At 39.2% G+C, this 23,155-nt stretch overlaps 2 protein-coding genes across 7 annotated transcripts in view; one reads left to right on the top strand and one right to left on the bottom strand.

Annotated features, from left to right (window-relative positions):
* The window catches only part of cnnm4b (cyclin and CBS domain divalent metal cation transport mediator 4b), a 44,579-nt gene extending 26,874 nt beyond the window's left edge, over positions 1-17,705 (bottom strand). For 4 of the 6 annotated variants that reach the window (XM_008419312.3, XM_008419311.3, XM_017306561.2 and 1 more), the window contains exons 1-3: positions 16,258-17,705; positions 590-733; positions 338-472 (exon numbers count right to left, since the gene is read on the bottom strand). In XM_008419312.3, coding sequence (XP_008417534.1) covers positions 338-472; positions 590-733; positions 16,258-17,644 — 1,666 coding nt within the window. In that variant the 5' untranslated portion in view covers positions 17,645-17,705. The remainder of the gene's footprint in view (positions 1-337; positions 473-589; positions 734-16,257) is intronic. The other 2 variants (XM_008419314.3, XM_008419313.3) reach the window with 1 other exon arrangement.
* The window catches only part of LOC103470718 (STAM-binding protein-like A), a 385,599-nt gene that overhangs the window by 272,151 nt on the left and 90,293 nt on the right, over positions 1-23,155 (top strand). The window lies entirely within an intron of this gene.

The following is a 23,155-nucleotide window of genomic DNA, read 5'->3' on the forward strand; positions in this document are numbered from 1 at the left end:
TATACTCATAATTGACTGAATAAATTAAAGTTGTGTTTACATGTCTGACCAAACTTCTGAAGCCTCTGGTGCATTTAAATGTGCTGTATTGTTATCAAATACATTCCTGATCCAAAGCATATATGTCTGTATTTAAAGACAGAAACCTTTTAAGACGATTCAGCAGAATTGTTGTGTATCGAATCGCTGTTGGCCGACAATAAACCTCAGATACTGGCGCAAACTTCACAAACAAACTCAAATTAGAGGTTGAGTTTTTCTAAATTTTCCAGAGAGAATATGACAGAGTGTGATGCAACAGAGCAGCATGGTGCCAGTTTCCTGGGTTCGTCCCCACCTGTGGCCAGGAAGCGATGCGCGGCCAGCAGCAGCTGAGGAGAGATCTTCACCTTCGATTCGCTCTCGTGTTTGAAGGCAGAAAAGTCTCTCTTGTTCTTATCAGGTGCAACTTTCCTCCTGGTGCGATTGTCAGCTGAGAAGTGACACAAACAGTTTACAGAGCTATAAAATATCTTCCTAAACGTTCTACAATTTATAGTAATTTGGCATTTAAATACAAAAATTGGTAATGTTGAGGACAGAAACCTACTGTAAAGGTCTGATTCATCCAGAATCTCTGATTTAATTATCTCCTCGATCACGTCTTCCAGAGTGACCAACCCCAGCACCTCGTAGAACGGATCTCCTTCGCCCTCGTTGTTCACCTTCTGGACGATGGCAAGGTGGGACTTTCCTGAAGGACACGGAGACGCCCAACCAAATGAAAAATATCTGAATGCAAACTCTTTTCACACAAGTCATTAAAATTAGGAGTGAACCGATTGTAGTTTTCTGGCTGATCACCGATTATTAAAATGCCTGGTTCTGGTTTCTTTATAACAAAACACACTTTCAATGTTCCAATCTTATTTTCACCCAAAACTAAGGAAATGGAGCCAATCGATCAGGGCTGAGACCACCAAACTAATTAATGATTTATTCATTATTAACTGAACTATAAGGATGAAAAAAAAATCAATTAACTGAAACAATAACATACTCAGAGCAGTAACAGAGCAAAATGTATATAAACACTACATACATTTTGCATTAAGATAAGGAAAACCTTCTTTCTCAAGTGTCAAAGTTTTAGTTCCACCTGGTTCAAATTCTTCTACTAATCACCTTATGATATCCAATTATCAATCACTTATTAAAAAACACAATCAGCAGATTAGTCCTACACTGCATTAATATAAAATCAAGCAGAAAGGACTGAGATTTTCACGTTACAAGTATTTTTTTTAACTGCATCCTTTGCTACTAATGATCAAACGTTCACCAAAGCAATGATATTATGTTATATTGCAGGAAATAAAGTGTGTATTTTCCTATTTTAAAAAAATGGAACTGAATTTTATGCATTTCCTAATTTAATGCATTTCTAATACTGTGTGAAAAAAGTTTTAATGAGAGATCAGAATGGGAATCTTTCATCTTTTATGAATCGTCAGAATAATCGATTACGAACAATTTATCTACTGAAAATGGAATGAAGATCTCAAAGTATGAATTATATTTACATTTTCTGAAATATTTTGTAACAGGAGCAAAAGCGTCTCTTACTCTTGCCTTGCCTAGATCTATGTATAATAGACCTAGATCTATTACACATAGATCATAGATCTAATATATCTAGATCTATGTATAATAGACCTATGTGTGATCAATCTAGATCTATGTATCTAGATACATAGATCTAGATACATAGATCTACGTATCTATGTATCTAGATACATAGATACATATGTGTAATAGATCTACCGATCTAGATATATACATAGATCTAGATCTCTGTAATAGATCTATGTGTAATATATCTAGATCTATCTGCAATAGATCTAGATCTATGTATAATAGATCTATGTGTGATAGATCTAGATCTATGTGTGATAGATCTAGATCTATGTATCTAGATCTATGTGTAATATATCTAGATCTATCTGCAATAGATCTAGATCTATCTGCAATAGATCTAGATCTATGTATAACAGATCTATGTGTAATAATAGATCTATGTGCAAGCTCTATTATTACAATAGACCTATGTGTTAGATTTAAATCTATTACACATAGATCTATATCTATGTGTAATAGATCAGTGTGTAATAATAGATATGAGTAATAGATCTAGATCTATGTGTAATAGAAAGCATCACACTGTGTGACCATGTAGATAAATTGCTGCCGTTCATCATCCCACACGTTTTTGTTTCAGCTGCAGTGGAAAAATTTTATAAATTATATAACATGAAATATCAGTAGATCTTTGGGTTTAATCACATGGCGCATAATTTTCCCTCCTTTTATGACATGATAACCAGAGATATGAACATTCCTCATGCAGTGATCCGGGTCTGTTGCTACCACACCGTCAGAGTCGGTTCTGATATCAGGCCGATATGCGATAACCTCTCTGTTCCTGCACCAACTCACTCCCTGCGCCACAAATAGCCTGCTAATGTGAGCTCGGCGTTGAGGTCGGGCTGAACTTTGACCTCACGAGTTACTGTACAACGCCACGACGAGACGCTGTCCAGAGAGCAGGTGGCGGCCGGCGGCGGTGCCGAGCCGACCCGGTAGAGTCCTGAATCATTTATGACACAGAGGACCGACCTCTGGACGGAGAGGATCCTGGATTTACAGAAGATATGAGATTAAATGAGAAAGAATAAAACTCCTTCCTAGGCCTGTCACAGTAAATCAATAAAATAAAACCAGCCTAATAATTTCTAATTGCATGGAAGTCTTAAGTTTGGTGTTTTGCCATTTTTTAAGGATATTTTGCTTACATAGATTTGGGTTTATTTTTTGTTCATTTATTTTGGATATTTAAAACATTTTCCGCTTCCAGTGTTAAATATTCATTAGAATTTAAAGTTTGTTGCTCTCAGAGTGTCTTTGCATTATTATGCCATCATTACCGTTACATTACTCGAAAATATAACAGTATTATATTGTCTCAAACAATGATAATAATGATAATTGTCTCAAAATAACAATATTATGGTTTATCCTAATAACTTCTGGGACAGTTTATCGTCAAGCAGCATTTGTTTTTGTGACGGGTCCAGTAAGTTCAGATAGTAAAGGATGAGTCTGCAGACAGACGTAAAACACCTGTCTGTGTTTCCAAAATAAAAGCAGCAGATCAGTGGGATTTACAAAGAGCTCGTATGACGGGCAATTAGCCTGAGACCAAAGGCTCAAAGTGGTTTTGTTGTGTCCTTGATGTCAAAGCGAGCGCCGCCGCCTCCGCCACGGCACACAAACGGACTCCACACACGCTCAGCCTTGACCTCACCGGGTTTCATACAGAAATAGACTGAAGGGACTTTGAGGAATCCGTTTCCCTCCAGGACGGATTCACAGTCTCGCTCTGTTCTACGACGGCATGACATGCTGAGGATCATGTGTTGAAAGTTTAGTTTGGAAATGTGCAGAGGAAGCTGCAGAGCAGCCTGTGTTGGTTCTGAGAAACTGACCAATCACTGAGCAGCTCAACCTTCAAATTATGTTGAGATTTTTCACATTTTCTTGTCAGCATTTTGGCAGAATACAGGATTTTCCGTACTGTTATTAGAAACTTAAAGTGTATTTTTTAATCAAAAGGAATATAAATCTATTATTCTTTTAATAGATGCCTAATATATCGGTATTAACATCGGTACCGGCCAATATTAGTATTTTTTAAGATATCGGTATTGCTCTATTTTATGGCAGCTGTTTTTTCTCGAGATTTTGATGCATCAAAATTGTATAAATTTCTAATAGTATGATAAATAATGATAATGATAAACAGCTTTTTGATTCAATTCACCAGTGTTGGTCTTTGTGTTTGGGACATTTGGGAAATGAAAGCGGTTAAATCAACCATGTGATTAACACACACACCCCACTAAACAGCACAGCCTCCAGCTCACATGTGAAGCGTCCTTTATGTCCCGCTGCACACCGAATCCCTGCCTGACATCACGTCAGGGAACGATGGAAAGAATCTGTCAACACAGTCCCATGAAGACAAACCCCCAGAGAGCATTCATTAGCCCATCTTTGTTCGTCCCACAGAAAAATCATCACTGCAGCAGCAGAACCAGAGGCATCATGCGATGGAAAAGGCCTTGTGTCAGTGTTTGTGTGTGACCTCTTCCTGCAGTGCTGAGTCAATATTTCAGAGGAAGTGGGACCCCAGGAGACGCTCCACCACTCAGCGCGGTCACTTGAGAGTCTATCGACTCCTTCGGAGCAGACACGAATCAACAGACAAACAAACTTTATCTAAACACAGACTGATCACTCAGTGACCTCTGACCTGCGTGAGAAGATTCTGTCCGCGCTGATCTTCTGACGCAATGTCCATTTACCACAAAACAAGATTAAAATGAACAGATTCGTACACGACTGACAGAAACACGCAGCCGTCCTGAATCTGAACCGTTTACCTCAAACAGCCGTCTCTGCACAAGGCACCCAAGAAGCTCATCTATGTGGAACATTGTTTCAAAATCCATGCGCTGCAGAGGAATTTAAAACTAAAATATTTTAAAAATAGCAAAAATTGTGTCAAATTATCATCAATCAGATTTTAAACTAATCATATTTCCTGATATAAAACATGTTTCTAAAGTTGCTGCTGGTCTGTCACAATAACTAATGTTGCTGAATGATTAATTGTCCCAGAAGTTATTGCAATAAATGATAATATTGCTTTTGAGATCATTTTCAAGTAATGTAATGGTTCAGAAGACATTTAATCTTAAAGTTATTTTAAATATCCAAACAAAATAAAAAACTAAAACAACAAATAAAATGAATTATAAAGTCTCTGGGGGCTGCACAGTGGCGCAGTTGGTAGAGCTGTTGCCTTGCAGCAAGAAGGTTCGGGGTTCGATTCCCGGCCTGGGGTCTTTCTGCATGGAGTCTCCATGTTCTCCCTGTGCATGGTGGGTTTTCTCCAGGTACTCCGGTTTCCTCCCACAGTCCAAAAACATGACTGTTAGATTAATTGGTCTGTCTAAATTGTCCCTAGGTGTGTGTGTGTGTGTGCATGGTTGTGTGTCTCTGTGTTGCCCTGCGACAGACTGGTGACCTGTCCAGGTGACCCCGCCTCTCACCCGGAACGATAGCTGGAGAGGCACCAGCACCTCCTGACCCCACTGAGGGACAAGGGTGAAAGAAAATGGATGGATGGATGGATGGATGGATGGATGGATGGATGGATGGATGGATGGATGGAAGTCTATGTAAACAAAACTGTTCTTCAAAAAAGTACCAAAGCACCTGGAAAACTTTTATCATCCAATTTTTGGTGGAAAGAGAAAGATTTGTTATGCTTTGCATAAAGATGTGGCAAGAAATCATCTGGTGACCAAAGTAGGATGACTTTTAGTTTTATCTGCGTGACCTTTGACCTCCCAGTCTGAAACTGAAAAATCCGATAATTTCCCCGATCAGTGAATGCACCAGAGTCCCAACAGGTTGCTGCAACAGCAACAGCATTTGGTGTGGAAGATTTTAATGGCGACAAAAGACATTAGCAATTTTCAGTAATGAAATGCTAGAGGTTCCTATTTATCATTTCCGCCGTCGCTAATGCAAATTTTATGCAAAAATGGTTAAAAAACACTGAGTTTAAGTGACACCAACTCCCACCAGCAGGTGGCAGAATATCTTGCTCCTACTACACTGCTTCCTCCACCTTACCTTATCAAGCTTTCGTCCATAATCAATAATCTAGCTATAAATTATTTTGTCGCATTTTGTTTTAAAATAAGTCTAACCTGGTAGAGCAATCGTTTTCTCTCTCGCACAGTGTGACGTCGCCTCTTCTCCTAGCATAAATAATGAACAAATATCTGAAATACAATTATTTATAGTTTCAAAGTGAAGCTTGAATTTGCTCAAATGGGCCAAAGCTTTACAAAACCTTCACACAAAACTCTATATCTGTGCATCTATAAATATAAATTTGTCCAGTAGGGCGGCGCCATACCTAGAACTGATGTAATTGTGAAACTTTAGCTGAATGTTCAAGTCGGTTAGCCTGCATTTTGTTACTTTTTCCTCTTATTCCTGCAATATTACAACCGTTTCAATGTTGCGCGGTTCTGCTGTCTAATCTTCAATCTAATTATTCTGATTGATTTTAGTCCTGCTACATATCTTGTATTTGCAGGTTATAAAAGCCTTTCAGACGGCATCACATGGACTGAACTTTAAACTCTTCTATGAAGGAAAGAGGAGTTCATTTAATCTGTGCCTTCTAGAGTTAGAGATTTATTTTCTTTCTCAAAAAAGAAAGAAATGAAAAACAAAGATTGCAGAATAGCAGCTCCAACTAAAAACAGGAAGTGAGAACCAAGATGACCTTTATCAGAAACGTTAAACTCAGCTTCTCCTTTTCTTTCTGCAGCACTTCCACTATATTACAAGCAAATGAACAATAAAACCATTCACTGACACACTGCGAGTCAGTGAATGGTTTTCTGTGTGAGGCAGCGTCGTGTTTCCTCCAGGAACTGTCAGCCACTCGTCTGCACACACACAGACAAATTCCCGCCAGGTGATTTGACCTTGCAGTTAAGTTTCTCTGCCCTCTGGCTTTTCCATCACCAGCCAGTAAGCCGGCCTGTTTGTTGACACAAAACATCCACAACAAAGCTGCGAGGGGGAGAGCGATGAGGAATGCCTCTCCTGCTGCCCACGGAGCAAAACAACACAACCGGTCGGCTGCGTATCGGCCGCAATGACCGGCGGTTTCAAAACAAGCCTGCTGTGAGGGGAAGAAACAAAACCGTGCAGCTGCAAAAATGCTCCTGTTGCGCTCACACACAAACAGTTGCGTAATAACCGAGCTGAGATATGAGGGCCTGCTGTGTGGGACAGGTCAAGCTCTTTGAACCCGTTTTTCCAGTTAAAACTGGATCTCCGTGCACCCAGGTCTGCTGTGATCCCGAGGCGCGGCGCCACAGATGAATTAGATCACAAACCGCCTCACTGTTTTCCACGCCAACATCCTCAGCAGCTCCTGCTGCAGAGGCGGCTAAACGCTAAAGGTTCGGGCTGAGTTCTGCTTCTCCGCGGCGCCGGATAAAACTCAGAATCAAAGCAAATGTGTTGGCGCTGGAAAATTTGTTTGAGGTGGAAAACAAGGAAAAATATCTGTTCAAGTGTGGGGGTCAAAAGGTCAGCTGCTGCCCAAAATGAAAGAGTTTTATGCAAACTGATAGTTTCTGCAGAACTTGGAACAAAAATCAATAAAAAAATACATCCTTGTACTCTGCTAAATAAGTAACAGTGAAATAAATGTTAATATTGTTATTGGTAGTATTTGTATAAATAATAGTGTCTTCTGGATCAAATAATCTGTCAGGGATAAATTACAGCCTGAACAATCTGTCCTGAAAGGACACGGACTGTACGCAGCTTTAATTAGCTTTATGGTATCTAAAGTTCAGAACACTTTATGCCTTGATAAGGCTCTTATTGTGAAGGTTTGCTGTACTGCAGCTATAAATAGAGGCATACATCATCATCATCATCATCATATTTTAGTGGCTCTGCTGAGTGTAATCAGACTGTTTAAATGACACTAGTAGTCAAATAAATCAGTTAAACAGATAAACCTGACCATCCAGCTAAATGTTGGCTAGCTCACCATTAGCTGCTAGGAAACCATTAGCAGGTAATTTCCATCTGCATTAATTTAAGATATAACATCTCCAGAAAGCATCTGTACAGCCCAAAGAGCAGCTACACCACTTGGAGGTCGTAGCTGTTTTAAAAGCTGCAGTATGTAACTTTTATAGAAACATTTTTTAAACATATTTGTTGAAATATCAAGATTGATTTCAGGCGACGTTTGTCTATTTTTATCATATAATCGGTCCGAAAAGTAAAACTGGGACGACGTTAACAACCGATGTTGCTGCTGTTTGTTTATCCCTCACCTGTTCAGGCAGAATCACCCATTTTAGATCCCACTACAGTTTACATAAGGTGTAAGTCTAACAAGTAAGCACAATGTTTCTGTAGCAAATTTCTGCTGAGTTGCTCTTTCCTCATGCTGACCAACATTACTGGGGCACATTTGGTAACCTAAATGAAGACGGTGCAAAAAGACTCACCATGTTAAAGTGTTGAGTATGTTGAATGTGAGGGAACAAAAGCACAAGACGTCCTATGAGAAAACTGAGTAAGAAGCATGAGGCCTCAACAGCAAGACTCCAGTTGCTTCAATAAAGGTCCAACATTAATGACATCTACATCTAATGTCATTGAAAAAATATTAATTATTAAAGTACAAATACTTTACTAATAATATGAACGTGAGTGATTGTTTTTATTTGGTTGAAAGTGTAACTAGCACTTTAAATGTGAGAGATTGGTCTTTGAGAACGTGTTTTTGTATTATTTAGGCGTTACCATTACATTACTTGAAATTGGTCTCAAAACAACAATATTATTGTTTATTGCAATAACTTCTGGGACAATTTACTACATTTGCCATCATGACAGGCCAAGCAGCTGTTAGTACAGAGAGCAGCAAAGTGAGACTCACAGCAACAGAAACAAAAGTTTTATTTTCCGCACCTTAAAGTTCAGACGCCGAAGAGAGAAAAGTGAGAGTAAATTAATGAGGTTGTGTCTCTGCGGGTGTGTTTGTTGTCTCTGAGGAATCCCTGAATGTCGACAGACCCGTACCTGCCTGCAGCAGCAGGACAGGTGCTCTGCAGCTCCTACATGCAGCAGCCATGGTCCAGCTCAGACGCATGAATTTCTCCCTCTGCATGTTATTAGATTCTCTAGATTCAAAGCCAAAGTTTTACAGGAATAACGTCGTACAAATAAAAGTCTAAATAAAACAAGACAAAAAGTAGTAATTTTATGAGCCCAACACAAAAAATATTAAAATGTTGGCATTGGTTTTATAAATAGGAATTATTATCAATAATAATTGATAATAATTATTATCGTTATCTGAAATGATTGAGTCTATTTCAGAGAAAGACGAGCTGATCATGCCACGTCTCCATAACCACATCAAAGATTTGCTCTCATTCTAGCAACTTTCTCCTGGTTTTATTCAAGGTTATTATAATTAACTAACACTAACAAAATAAAAACTGAAATTGAAAAATAATTTTTGTTAAGAAAATAAAAACAGTAATTAATGGGGGGAAACTAACTGGAGTTATATCATGAATTCATAAAAACTAAGATACGCTGTAGTGATATATATCCATTTTCATGTTTATGAATCTGTTTATTAGCCTTTCAAATTGATGTAAAATAATTATTTTTGCCTCCACTCAAGTAGTTTACATCAACTGTCGGCAAATTACGGTAATTTGGTTGTTTTAGCAATTACTGAATACTGAATAAACTTTGTAAAGCTGCATCTTCTGTTGAGTATTAATTACCCAACCAATGTGTACATAATCCAAACAAAAAATTAACCAAAGTATAAAATTATTAAAACTTCTACCACTAAACTGAAACTAAACTATATTTAACAAAATGTCACAATGAAATGTAACTAAAATGTGTCACCCTGGTGACACTGCGTCTTTATTCTATTAATACCACAAGTTTATTCTAGCAATTAAATAAAAAAATCACTGAACTCGGTGTGTGTCAGTGTGGTTGTTATTTACTGTCATTAGGATCAGTGTTGGCGTAGGTGTAGCTGTGTACATCTGCACTTGTTACAAAACACAAAAGGTCATAAGGTTAGCATGTGGTTGAGATCAGATCTTTAGGCGTCTTCAATAAATATGTCACCGTGAAGCAGTGGGAGAAAAGAAAAAAACATATCAGGAAGATGTAAAAATATCAAGTAACTTTATGAATAACTCAAGTCAGGATGAACTTAAATGAAATGAGAACGCTCTTTGTGTCTGTGTGGACACCAGCATGCAAGGAAAATTTGACATTAAAATGTTTGCAGAGGGAAATAAAGGCTGCCAGTCATCCAGGGGCTTAATGCTAAGCTCACTTTGCATGCTGTGTATCATTTCCTCAAAACTTGTTCTTTTCATACTATTCAAGTGAAGATGGAAGAAAATATTTTTTTCTTTATTGAGACTATATGAATAACTTTAGAATATATCTAGGCAACGGCAGCCATTTTTACTTCCATAAACTGAGAACTGCTGCGTGACGTCTAGGTTCTTCTTCTGGGGTCGTATACCAGTCACACAGAAATCTAAATGTGGTTGCATTTAATACAATTTTATTTTTTTTAATAAAAAATCAGAATTAAGCATCAAGACCTGCTGTGTGACCTGCAGCTTCAGTCCATAGCAACACAATGAAAACACACTGACTCACCTCAGGATCCTGGATGCTTGAAACTGAATGTGAAACTGGCAGCATGACCTACTTTCTGATTAATTGGAACGTCACAGCAAAAGTAACGTACCCCAGCTTGTGCTACCGTTTTTCCAATTCCTTCTTCTTTTTAAATAAAACTCTATACTAGTAACGCAAAAGGTACGATCAGAGTTTGTGTGAATATTACATAAACTCTGCGTATCTATCAAAGCCTCATCAGTGTCAGGATGGTTTAAACAACTACAGCAGGCTGAATGTACCAATGAGAACTAACACCAGTGTTCTCATAATTTAAAAAAAAACATTATAACTCCAGAAATATGTTTGTGCCAAACCACATGACTCGCACATGGTGAGTGAACAGAGCAGGAGTCTGCAGGCTTTGGTTCCCAAACCCGGATAAGCTGCCTTGACAACCACAAACAAAACGGAGGCTGAGTCATGTCCTCAAAGGCTTGGAAGCGTTGGAGTAAAAAATGCTTAGTCTCAAACGAAACCTGCTTATCCACTCAAAAGTCAATCTGTCCAATCATTAGAGCATAAATAAAACTGAAGGTACTTCACAGGGTTTCCCCCTGAAAACGTCCTAAATCCAGTGCTAGGGTTGGCAAGGCCGTCATCCTGCGCCTTACCAAAAAAAAGTTTAAAGTCGACAGGAAATTTGAAAATATTGCTAGGAAATTACATTTAAAGGAAGAAATTATTCACAAAACCTAAACACTGACTACAAAGTCTTAGTTCCTAAAACACTGAACTATTAAAATAAATATTAACTTGTTGCACTTGATTTGTTTCATACCTTTTTTTATCTTTTATCCATGATTTGTCACTTTACTTGCTGAAGTTGTTAGAGTGCAGAACTATATTGTTCCAGTTAGTTGTGTGTTTATAAAACTAAAACATACTGAAATTATAGATAAAATATCTTTCATTTTTGTGTTTATGTATTTTTCCGCCTTTCAACCTGCTGTGATTTTATTTATGTTTTTAAACACAGAAGCAGTTTGCAACAGCTGTCGGCAAATTACGGCTCTCCACTTAAGCTAGTTCGCATAAGTTGAGAGAAAACACCAGAGTCAGTCAGTTCAACAATAACTGAAAACATTTTTAGAAAATTGTATCCCAATTGATGTGTATATAATCACAATACCGTACTTTGACCTTTTTGAATTCTGCACCTAAACTTAAGTATGAAAAAACAAGAACTAGTACTATAACAAATAAAAAACTAAACCAAAACTAAACTAATAACTAACAAAAAAACTAGCAAAAACTAATTAAAACTATCAACCGTTTATCCAGAGAGACTCTTTAACATGTAACACTGTTAATGATGTACAAAAAAAAATCTATAATAAATAAACACTTAACCTGGTGGGGACACAAGTAAAGCCTGGTGGCCCGCCAGGCTTACATTACACTGGGGGAGCCCTGCGTTTAGATGTAGAAGTTATAGTAAACCGCTCACACTTATTTAACCCAAATAACGGTTAATTTACCCACAGAAAACTAATGTTGCTTTATCAGATAGAGGCTTTAATGTAGGAGCAATATAACTCAGAAGCTGAGGCTGCGTCATGCGACTGTTGACAGAGTTCCTCGTGCCTCCAGACCTTCATGCTTCACTTGTCGTTGTGTACCTTTTAAATTTACGCCTCATGTCTCATATCCATAAACCCCCACATGTTATAACGGTAAAACAATCAGCTTAAACAAATAATACTTATAACTTATAGGTTTACTTTTAGAATTTCCAGTGAGTGGAAAATCTTGCGCCATAAGCATGAGCTCACTCCTCCGTCCTTCGGAAAGGTGAACGGGAAGCAAAACGCAGAGAAATCACAGCAGTGCGTTGTACATTTAACGAGGTAAAACCGTAAATCTGACATAACTGGAGCGCTGGACCATAAGGAGAGCTGTATGTGTGCACACACTGACGCCGCTGGATGCCTTCACCGTGGTAACCGATGCCAAGCAGCAGGTGAGAGGAACTCGAGATGCAGGCGGGGAGTCGGGTCAGAGCAGGAGGCCAGTTCCTCTGTATAATCACATCCATCACTGACCGCAGTGCTGCAGGTAAGAAGAACATTGAGCAGCATCTCTGGCTTAAAGCTCCCAGCGATGATTTTTTACATTTAGTGGTTGATGTTCTGCTGAGATGATTTCAAAATAAAACAGCTTCTGTTGCTCAAAACTAAAACTGATCAGTTCACAAGAGATAAGAAAATGTTTGTTGCATGTTGGCAGGAAACTGATAAGATCCGTTCGTACATGAACCACAGCAAACAATCACTCCAGCAGTGACTTTAACGGTCTGTCGTGATGTTGCTGCCAGTCCTCAGCCTTCGAGTTAAAACGAGCACAAACGTTCTGCATTTAACACTTTATCCAATCTGGAGATCTAAAAGTACGATTCTGAAACAAGCCTGCACCTCCAAACTCCATTAATATGGATTGTTTATCATAAATATAGGTGATTATAGGGGTGGTTACCGACATTAAATCAAGTTTTAAATAGTTGTATGGAGCATAGACATGCTGCTGTGCAGCGCAAGGCTCTGTCTGAGGACCTGTTCTCTTGTTGACCATGTTTAATAACTCCATGCATTTTCAGTTTAATAACAAGGTATTCTCTAATCCCACTAATCTAATAAATATACTAACTTTAACTACTTCGTTAACAGATTTCTTTAACATCTGTTCAGAAGTTAGTACAATGGAGCTCTATTGAAAAGTCAGCTCTCCATCCAAGTTTTTCTTGACTAATTGTGCATGAAAAGCCTCCTTTCAAATGGTCATGTAGAATACTGCTAAACGCACTGAAGAGCGCGTAATAAAAATATGATTCTCACTGGGAATTGACACAAAGCAACTGTGCATTAATATTACAGCAACTTATCCTCTGCAGGCAGATTTATGGGTGTTTATAAAGAGAGACTGCAGCTTGTTACCAAAGCCTCCCACCTTCCTGGCCGAGCCCTCGTAGATGAGCTGCAGAGCCTTTTCTTTTGCCAAATGTCACGCAGCGCCATGCGTCGCCACAACAGCTCTAAACCTGATTTATGTCTGTTAATTAGGGACCTGAGACAAACAGAAACAACAGCGCATGAGAAGCAGACACAGACGCTTTGGTAAATGCATGCCATGCAGCCGCTTCCTTTAAAACCACGTCAACACAAAGATATGACACCAAAACCTCCTGGGCAGATTTTATGTCACACTGAGACCAAATTATGATCCAGCTGCAGATTGGATGCATAAAAATACGAAAAGTTAACTTATGTAACCTGTGAAACTCGTCAAGCTGCTACCAGAATAATCTGTCTTCACACAGCTTTAGGTGAAAACAGCAACTTTTTTTTTTTTTTTTTTGGATAAAGACTGTTTACGCTTCAAACAGACCTTCTGTTTGGTAATCCTCCCAGTTCAATCACTAAACACCAATACAGCAAACTAGCATTTCCTTCATGTCTCCAGACTAAAGGCTTCATGTTGGTACCCACCAGTTACCGTTTCCTGCGGTTGGCTCATTACAGACTCGGCTCATCACTTCTTCCTAAAATCAACCATAAGCTGCTGCTGCTGTGCTGGAGTGAACACAAGTTGCTGTCTGATCTACATGCAGAGTACAAGTGCAGTATTGTTCAAAAGTCTTTAGTCAGCACTTCTAACTTATCTTTCACAACCAATAAACCAGTTACTGATCAATATTTTTTGTGTTTTTCAGGGTCTTGCTACACTTTTCTTGGTTCAGTGTTTTACCATGTTTGAGGAATATTTTTATTAGCTTTTTTGCTACATTATCATCATCCCTCATTCAGGTTCCTGATCTTAAAGAGTGGAGCACCTAAGCGTAGGGTTGGCATTCTGATGCATTATTTTCAATTAATTAATTACATAGATGTTGATGTGCTAAAAGTTTTAACGCAATTTATTGCATTTTTTATTTTATTTTTCTTTAAATACAAAGGTTCCCCCCGGAACCTTTATATTTTCTGGTTCGACCGTAAATCTGACGCACAAACTAATTTCTGCTTCTAAACACAATCTGACGGGACGCTGAAAAAAAATATTGTTGTATTGAAGTTGTACTAAAAGCAAATTTATTCAAGCCTAAAATAGCATCTCAATGCTAACATGTAGCAGCAGCACAGCTAACGCTAACACTTTGCACCAATCTGATGGGTGAATAACCGGAATTACAGATTAAAATCTATAAATATTTTTTTGTTATTGGGCTCATGACTATTAAAAATGGTGTTTGAATTGAAAATGTTACTTGTTTTATCAATATATGGTTTTCCACTAATCAATTACAGACCCTGCAGTTAACTTGAAATTTTTTAATCTAGTCCAACTATCACTTTTAACAAATTTAGCCTTCGTCACAAAGGCTAAATTTGTCCCAATTCAGAACATTTTTAAAAGACTTTCTGCTGAACTGGTGATCAAGATCACCTTTAAAACCTCACAACAGAGTCTGGAAAGACAGAACAGTTTCAAAGTTTTGCACAAGCTTTAAACGAGACGAAACAGATACTATCTGAATGCTAAACAATAAGCCCCCTTCAGGCATAACATTATGACCAGCAGGTCCTCCTGACAGGTCTGTGCTGTCTGACTTGTTTTGACATGTTTCTATCAGAACCAGCTTTGGCTTCTTCAGTAACTGGAGCTGCTGCAGCTCATCTGCTGGATCTGTTGCCCATAACTGCCTCTCTGTTCCTAGATTAGCCATGCGCCAATCCGTCTTTTCCAGGCCAATTTTCTTTGCCTTCTGACCTCGTGATTTAGATTTTGACTGGTACAGAATATTTTTCCTAGCAACAATAAACAATGACGGAGAAAAAGTGCTACATACTGACTATTTTAGTTATCAATTAATCTCTTGATTATTCTTTCGATAAATCAGATTTTTAAAAATGAGCACGTTCTGCAGATGCAAATAAGCAAATAATTCAATTCCTTTTATGAATAGCATTAAATAAAACATTTTATTGTGCAAAATGTAAAAAATATCATATTTCTTTAGTGAACATCAGATTATTTGTAGCAGATAAAAAATATTTCTCACATGGGAAAAGCTCGGCACTTTCTGCTTGACTGAACATCAGAACAGTGTAGGGCTGAGCTGGTGATTATTTTTTGGATTAATTGATTAATAACTGCATAACAAAAGGTGAGCTATGAGTACTTTTTAGCTGCAGATGCATCCTTTGCTACAAATTATCAAGCATTCACAAAAGGAAAGCTGCTACTGCATTTTAGGCCATAAAATTGAGATTTTCTTATTGAAAATGTTTTTTTTTATGTATTTCTAATATTGTATAAAAAGCAGTTGAGTGAAAAACCTGCAGATTCATCCGATTAATCGCCAGATTAATCGTTAACTACAATAAACACAGCATTAATGGTGTCAGTTGCAACAGCTGTCAGTAAGTAATGAGATAGTTTCTGTTCTTCATGTTAGTTTGAGGAAAAGTTTCTACAAAAATGTCAGTTTTGTTATTTTAAACTGGAATTGAATCATTTGTTTATTTGGATTTTTATGCATTTCTAATGCTGTATAAAAAAGGTTTAAAGGTTGAATGAAAAATCTGCACATTAATCCAATTAATTGACTACTGCAGTCATAGATATAATTAGTGTTAATTGGATTTTTTATATACATTTCTGATGTATAAAAACCAGCTTAAGCGATTGAATGAAAAATCTGCACATCAATCCGAATAATCGTGAGAATAATCGATAGAATTATTCTCTAGATGACTAGAAATAGTTATTGATAACACCTCACCTGTTAGTAAATAAAGAGTTAGTTTCTTGTTCTCCATCTTAATGTGGGGAAACTCTTCAAAGCAACAACATAAGATTCCCACAAACCTTTCTTAAACTCCTCCAACATGGCGTCCAGCTTAGTGTCATGGAAGACGAAGTGGACCGCGTGGTTGTAGAACTTGGTGATGGTCTTCAGGGTGGTGCAGTCGTCCGGGTCCACGAAGGCCAGGTCTTTGACGAAGAGGACGTCCACGATGTTGGACTGTTCGTGCTCGTAGACGGGTATTCGCGTGTATCCGCTCTCCATGATCTCCGACATGGTGTTGAAGTCCAGCACCGCGTCGCTGCTGATCATGAAGCAGTTGCCCAGAGGCGTCATGATGTCCTCCACCGTTTTGGTCCGGAGCTCCAGCGCGCCTTGGATCATGTTGAGCTCCTCTTTCACCAGGTCGTTGTAGGGTTCGGTTACTTTCAGCATTTCCACCAGCTTCTCCCGGTTATATACAGTACCGATCTCCTGGCCCAAAACGCAGTCCAGGAGTTTGCTGATGGGCCAAGACAAGGGGAAGGTGAGCAGCATGAAGAACTTGGTGAGCAGGATAGTGTTGGCACCCACTGCCAGGCCGTGTCTGGAGCACAGCGCCTGGGGCACAATCTCTCCAAAGATCACGATGCCGATGGTGGAGGCGACCACAGCTCCAACTCCGGACTTGGTGAGGTCGTCCAGGAGGATAGTGAGGGTAGTGTTCACCAGGACGTTCCCGAGCAGTAGTGAGCACAGCAGGTAGTTGCCCTTCCTGCGGATGGGCTCGATCTTCCGGGCCCACTTCTTCTCCTTGTCCGTGCCGCAGCTTTGCACGATGCGGAGCTCCATGGGGTCCAGCGCCATCAGCCCCAGGTTGAGCCCGCTGAACATCCCGGACAGCACCAACAGGCAGCAGATGAGGATCACCTCCAGCCAGAGGGGCATCAGGGACGTGCTCTCCTCCTCCACCACCAGAACTCTTAACTCCTGGCCTTCCAGAAGTAACCATTTGTTCTTCTCCTGGGGGTCGAGGATGCACAATCCGAACACTTTCTTATCTTCGTCTTTTCGAAGCTTATTCACGGTGATGTTGACAACCCCGACGTTGTTACGGTAGTTTATCTGCATGCTCCCTTTCACTACCATACCATTCGAGTGTTCGGGACAAGTCCTGTTAGGAGACTGGTACTCGTCTTCATCAAGTTCGGCGAACCTGATGAGCGCCGAGATGTTGGGTAACAAGTGAGTACCGTAGAACCTGAAGAGGTACTCGTTGCCCTCGGTCACCTGAATCATCCCCTCATTGGTGATCCCGGCCGGCTTGTCGCTCTTCTCCAGCCGCATGCCAAATATCTGAGTGCCGCCCTTGGACTCCAGAGTGGCTGCCTCGGCCTCCCTTCCCGCCAACACGCACAAAAACACGAATAAAGTCAGAGGAAAGCCCAGTCCACTCGATTCTGTCGCCATGTTTGTTTCACTCTATGCCAACGTCCGACCTGACGTCAACTACTCCTTTCCTGGGGCCAGCCCACTAGTTAGCATAATCACACACAGCCAATCAGCGGACGATACGTCACGCGAAAACTTTGCTGGAACTCTCTATGGTAAGCTATTTTACCATAAAATCGGCTTCACTACACTCACGCTCCAGTTATAAGAAATAGGTTTATGACTCTACATATTAGTTCATTGAGATATTTCCAATTACAATCTGACGTCATTTATTGTAAATGAATAAATGACAAATTGTATATCAGTAGTTCATTGTATACTACAATGAACTACTGATGTTTGTAGCAACATGCACAGTGGCTTGCAAAGGTATTAGTATCCCTTGACCTTTTCTATATTTTGTCACATTACAGCTACAAACATAAATATATTTTATTGGAATTTAATGTGAAAGACCAGCACAAATTTGTGTACAATTGTGAAGTGTAAGTTTTTCATTTATAAAATATGTTTTCAATCATGTATAATTTTCTTTCTACTTCACAATTGTACCCCACTTTGTGTTGGTCTTTCACCTTAAACTCCAATCAAATGTATTTGTATTTGTGATTGTAATGTGACAAGATATGAAACAAAATTCAAGTGCTATAAATACTTTTGCAAGCCACCGTATTTCAGATACCAACAATTAAATTATGAGTGGTGAAAAAATTAATTTAAGATATCTTACTTTTTGTTCTGACTTGTCAAAATTCCAATTAAAGAGAGCTAGAATTACACAAGAATTCAACATATCTTACATGTATTTTTAGACAGCAGATTTGACGAGTAAAATTGCAGCCATCTTGAAATTCAATAAGGACTCAGCAAAACTAAGAGAATTTTGTCTAGTTAAAAGTCTTCTTAAGATGATATCTAAAAAGACTAGGTATCTTGAAATTTTTAAAATATAAGCAGCTTTTCTATTTTGCATATCTCGAATTAATATTCTGACTAATGTAATTTTGACCAGTCATAGTTAAGTTTGAGATACCTTAAATTTTAATTACGGATGTGTGACTCTTCAAACCATGACTGACGTCATTTGAGATGTCTTGAATGGACATCTCAAATGTAAATGTAGTCAAAATGTACAGTTTACAGTTGTTTACAGTTGTGTCACCGCATTTTTATACATCTGGAATGTAATCACAGATGTTCAGGCAAAACCGATTTTATATTAAAACGGCCTGCCGTAAACTCAGTTTAGACTTTTTAAAACTCTGTTTTTGTTCTTAACGTAGTTTCGCCTGAGCCGTTTGATTAATTCACCTCAATTTATGCAAACATTTGGCTGCTTTCTACTTCAATTTTGCACTAAGCTACTTAAACCACAGCATTTCAGACTTTTCCATTTTAATTCAGCTCAAAAATACTTAATTAATCCCAAAGAGAATTTAAATACGGTTCTAGCTATTATCCAAGGTTCTTCAAACAGTTGCTGCAGATGCTGATGTCTGTGGACAGGAAGGATCTCCTGTAACAGTCTGTATTACAGCGAATCTGAAGAAGCCTCTGACTGAAGATACCGAAATCTTAACTTCCATCAAGACTTTTTTATTCAGGCAAGTCTTCAACGCCTAAAAATGCAGAGACACTTCTGGTCTTATAATCTTATTTACTCCATTTTGGTTTATCTATCTTGTTTTTAAGTAACTTTTTATGGTTTAATATGTCAATTTTATCAAGCACTTTGGTCACCAATATTGTGAATCTGTAATATAAATGATTATATTTTTGATTTTCACTTTGTTTGAGGTCAACTGACTCCAACAAAATCAAATTCAATCAAACAAATATCATACAAAAAATCACTTTTAATGACGTCCTTTTGGTAACTGTTATTTATTGGAATCACAAAAACAAATTTATTTAGACCAGGAATAGAAAATAGAAGCATCTATGAATCATTAGTTACGCAGAAAATGACTCAGTAAAGCTACAAATTGGTACAAAAAGTGCCACCACTCTATTTTATATCTGAAAACAGTTGAAATGGCAGTGAAGATGATTGTTACAAGATTTCATCATTTTGTATTTCAGTATCTTTGATTAAACTTTTCTGGGTACAAAATTCAGCTTTGATGGGTGCTAATCATTTTGCCTCTTCTCTGTTTGTTGTTTTTGCTGTTTTGGACATTTTAAGGCACAAAATGGGATCTTCACTGAAACATGCATGTGTAACTCTCTGCACTGATGGGCAAATGTTTTAAGCTTCTCTGTATGATTTAAAGAAGCTGTCAGCTGATTTTTTGTTTTGGTTTCACTTATCCATCCATCCATCCATCCATCCATCCATCCATCCATCCATCCATCCATCCATCCATCCATCCATCCATCCATCCATCCATCCATCCATCCATCCATCCATCCATCCATCCATCCATCCATCCATCCATCCATCCATCCATTTTCTTCCGCTTATCCGGGGTCGGGTCGCGGGGGCAGCAGCTTCAGAAGGGAGGCCCAGACTTCCCTCCCCAGCCACTTCTTCCAGCTCCTCCAGGAATCCCAAGGCGTTCCCAGGCCAGCCGAGAGACATAGTCCCTCCAGCGTGTCCTGGGTCTCCCCTCCCAGGACACGCTGGGAGGGGAAGACTCGGGCATCAGCATCCTGACCAGATGCCCGAGCCTCAACTGGCTCCTCTCGACGTGGAGGAGCAGCGGCTCTACTCTGAGTCCCTCCCGGATGACCGAGCTTCTCTCTCTAAGGGAGAGCCCAGCCACCCTGCGGAGGAAACCCATTTCGGCCGCTTGTATCCGTGATCTCGTTCTTTCGGTCATGACCCAAAGCTCATGACCATAGATGAGGGTGGGAACGTAGATCGACCGGTAAATCGAGAGCTTCGCTTTTTGGCTCAGCTCTCTCTTCACCACGACGGACCGGTACAGCGCCCGCTTCACAGTAGACGCTGCCCCAATCCGCCTGTCGATCTCCAGCTCCCTTCTTCCCTCATTCGTGAACAAGATCCCCAGATACTTAAACTCCTCCACTTGAGGCAGGGCGACCCCCCTGACCCGGAGAAGGCACTCTACCCTTTTCCGGCTCAATGCCGGTTTCACTTATATTCAAGTAAATTCAATCAAAATGAAACAAAATAAATAAGTTTACCTGTGTCAGCATACAAGTTTCATAACAATAATATCACAGTTAAATACCTAACTGATTCAAGCGTTTAGCAGCAGGTTGATGTATTTATTTAAAAAAAGAGTAAGAGTGGTTAATCAGAAAGTTTTCAAGACAGTGCTATGTTTAGTTTTTGATTCTGATTACTGACTCATTAACAACAACATTATGTAACAATAAAGTTATCAGCAGGACAATCATTTCTAATAATTATCTTTGGTGCAACTATAGCACCACCTTGTGGCCAAACCATGGACGTGGTTTTTAATCTGTTGATCTGGGTCTGGTGTTCCCTTTGCTTTGTGTTTGGATATTTAAGCGGGAAATTACATGTCAAAATTACATGTTTGTTGTGCAAAAACATGGAAAAGTCGATTTCTCCCCTATAAAACGCACTTAAAACAAAGATATTTCCCTTCCTGACTGAATCAACATCTGAAGAGTCCCAGCTGCAGGAGGAATGTGTTTGGCTCACAGCGCGTCGCATCTGAAAGCCTGGTAGATAAACGTTCACTCTGTTCTGCTTCTGTTGCCCCATGAGCAGAAATGAAACCAAAGACTTCCCATCTAAACTGTGCAGATTTCTGTGGAATATTAAAGCTAAGAGATAAATCTATCAGGACGCCGATACATTCCTGCTGAAACATTCACAAGTAGAGCAGCAGATAACACACTTTACAAAAGTATTTATGCCTGTTGAACTCCAACAAAACAAAGTAAGACATTGAAACCATATATTTATATACACCTAATGAAAGCACAAGTGCTATTTTTCTCACTGTGAAGTTAAATCAGATCAAACTTTTCTTGTTTTGGGTCGTTTAGAATCACAAAAACAATTAGGAGACTTAAGAGAACTTGTTACAGTTGTTCTCCTTCACTTTGGTTCATTTCTCAGAACAGAACTTCTCAAAACTATTTGTTCAATCTTCAAATCATTTTGTTGTTTGTGCAAATCAAGTTGAAAATACAGTGGTGCAGTTGGTAGAGCTGTTGCCTTGCAGCAAGAAGGTTCTGGGTTCGATTCCCAGCCTGGGGTCTTTCTGCATGGAGTCTCCATGTTCTCCCTGTGCATGGTGGGTTTTCTCCAGGTACTCCGGTTTCCTCCCACAGTCCAAAAACATGACTGTCAGGTTAATTGGCCTCTCCAAATTGCCCCTAGGTGTGAGTGTGTGTGTGCATGGTTGTGTGTCCTGTGTGTCTCTGTGTTGCCCTGTGACAGACTGGCAACCTGTCCAGGGTGACCCCGCCTCTCACCCGGAACGTTGGCTGGAGATGCACCAGCACCCCTCCCGACCCCACTGAGGGAAAAAGGGTGCAAGAAAATGGATGGATGGATGGATCAAGTTGAAAATGCTTTAGTACATCATCCTAGAGGTTATGTACATTTCCCCTCCGTTTCCTGTATTTTCAACTGATTTTGTTATGTAGATAAAAACACAAGTTTCCTTCTGAGCTCATGTCTTTAATACAGTGGCTTTGGGCTACTGGACCGAGTCAAAATTATGGTAATTTCAGTAAATCTGCTCATAAGCTTATGTATTTATTTTGCCTTGAATGCAGCTATTTTACTTCTCAGATATCCCAGTTTTTCACCAGCCTTGAACACATCATCCCATTTGTGAATCGCTTGTGGTAAGAAAGCAGCTGGTGATTTGTAGTGTTTTACCACTGGCATGTCGATTTGAGAAACAATTTATACGTTTTTATGCACATTATTATGTTATTAAAAACATTTGTGAATCTTTTTGAGACTAATTCAGCTCCATACTTTGGGTCAGCAAGGATAGCTTTAGACTTCTGTGCAGTTCTGGTTCTGTCCAGCAGGGGGAGCAATACCAGACTCATCCCTATCTGTTTGCTACACATCCTAAGAACCCTGTTTAGTTTATTTATTTTATAAATTGAAGAAAATGTTAAAAGTGATTCGATAAAACAAGAGTAAAACATTTTCATATTAACGGTATTAAAATGAGATGGATTTTGAAAAAGAAACTGGGTTTTGCAGGTAATCCATGGTGTTTTGCTGTTTGCACGAATAGTTTTGAGAAATGCTCTAACTCAGTGGTTCTTAACCTTTTTTGAGGTACCGAACCCCCCAGTTGCATATGCATATGCACACCCCCCCGCCGACGCACAAAATACTTTGCGGTATTCTGATTTAGTAATGTAATTATATTAGCTGTGTTACCACCCCACGCCACTAGAGGCAGTACCAACCCCGAAAAGATGCGACTAAGGAGCAGATTTAGATTATAGAATTTGGTAAAAACTGTGAGTTTTGCTGAAGTAAATAAAGACACAAGTTCAAATCCATACTGAGAGGAGCTCCTTCAATCAAGGCTCCTCCACAGCTCCGAT

Source organism: Poecilia reticulata, chromosome 9 (assembly GCF_904066995.2).
Source record: "Poecilia reticulata chromosome 9, P_reticulata-male-v2, whole genome shotgun sequence".
NCBI classification, from domain to species: domain Eukaryota; kingdom Metazoa; phylum Chordata; class Actinopteri; order Cyprinodontiformes; family Poeciliidae; genus Poecilia; species Poecilia reticulata.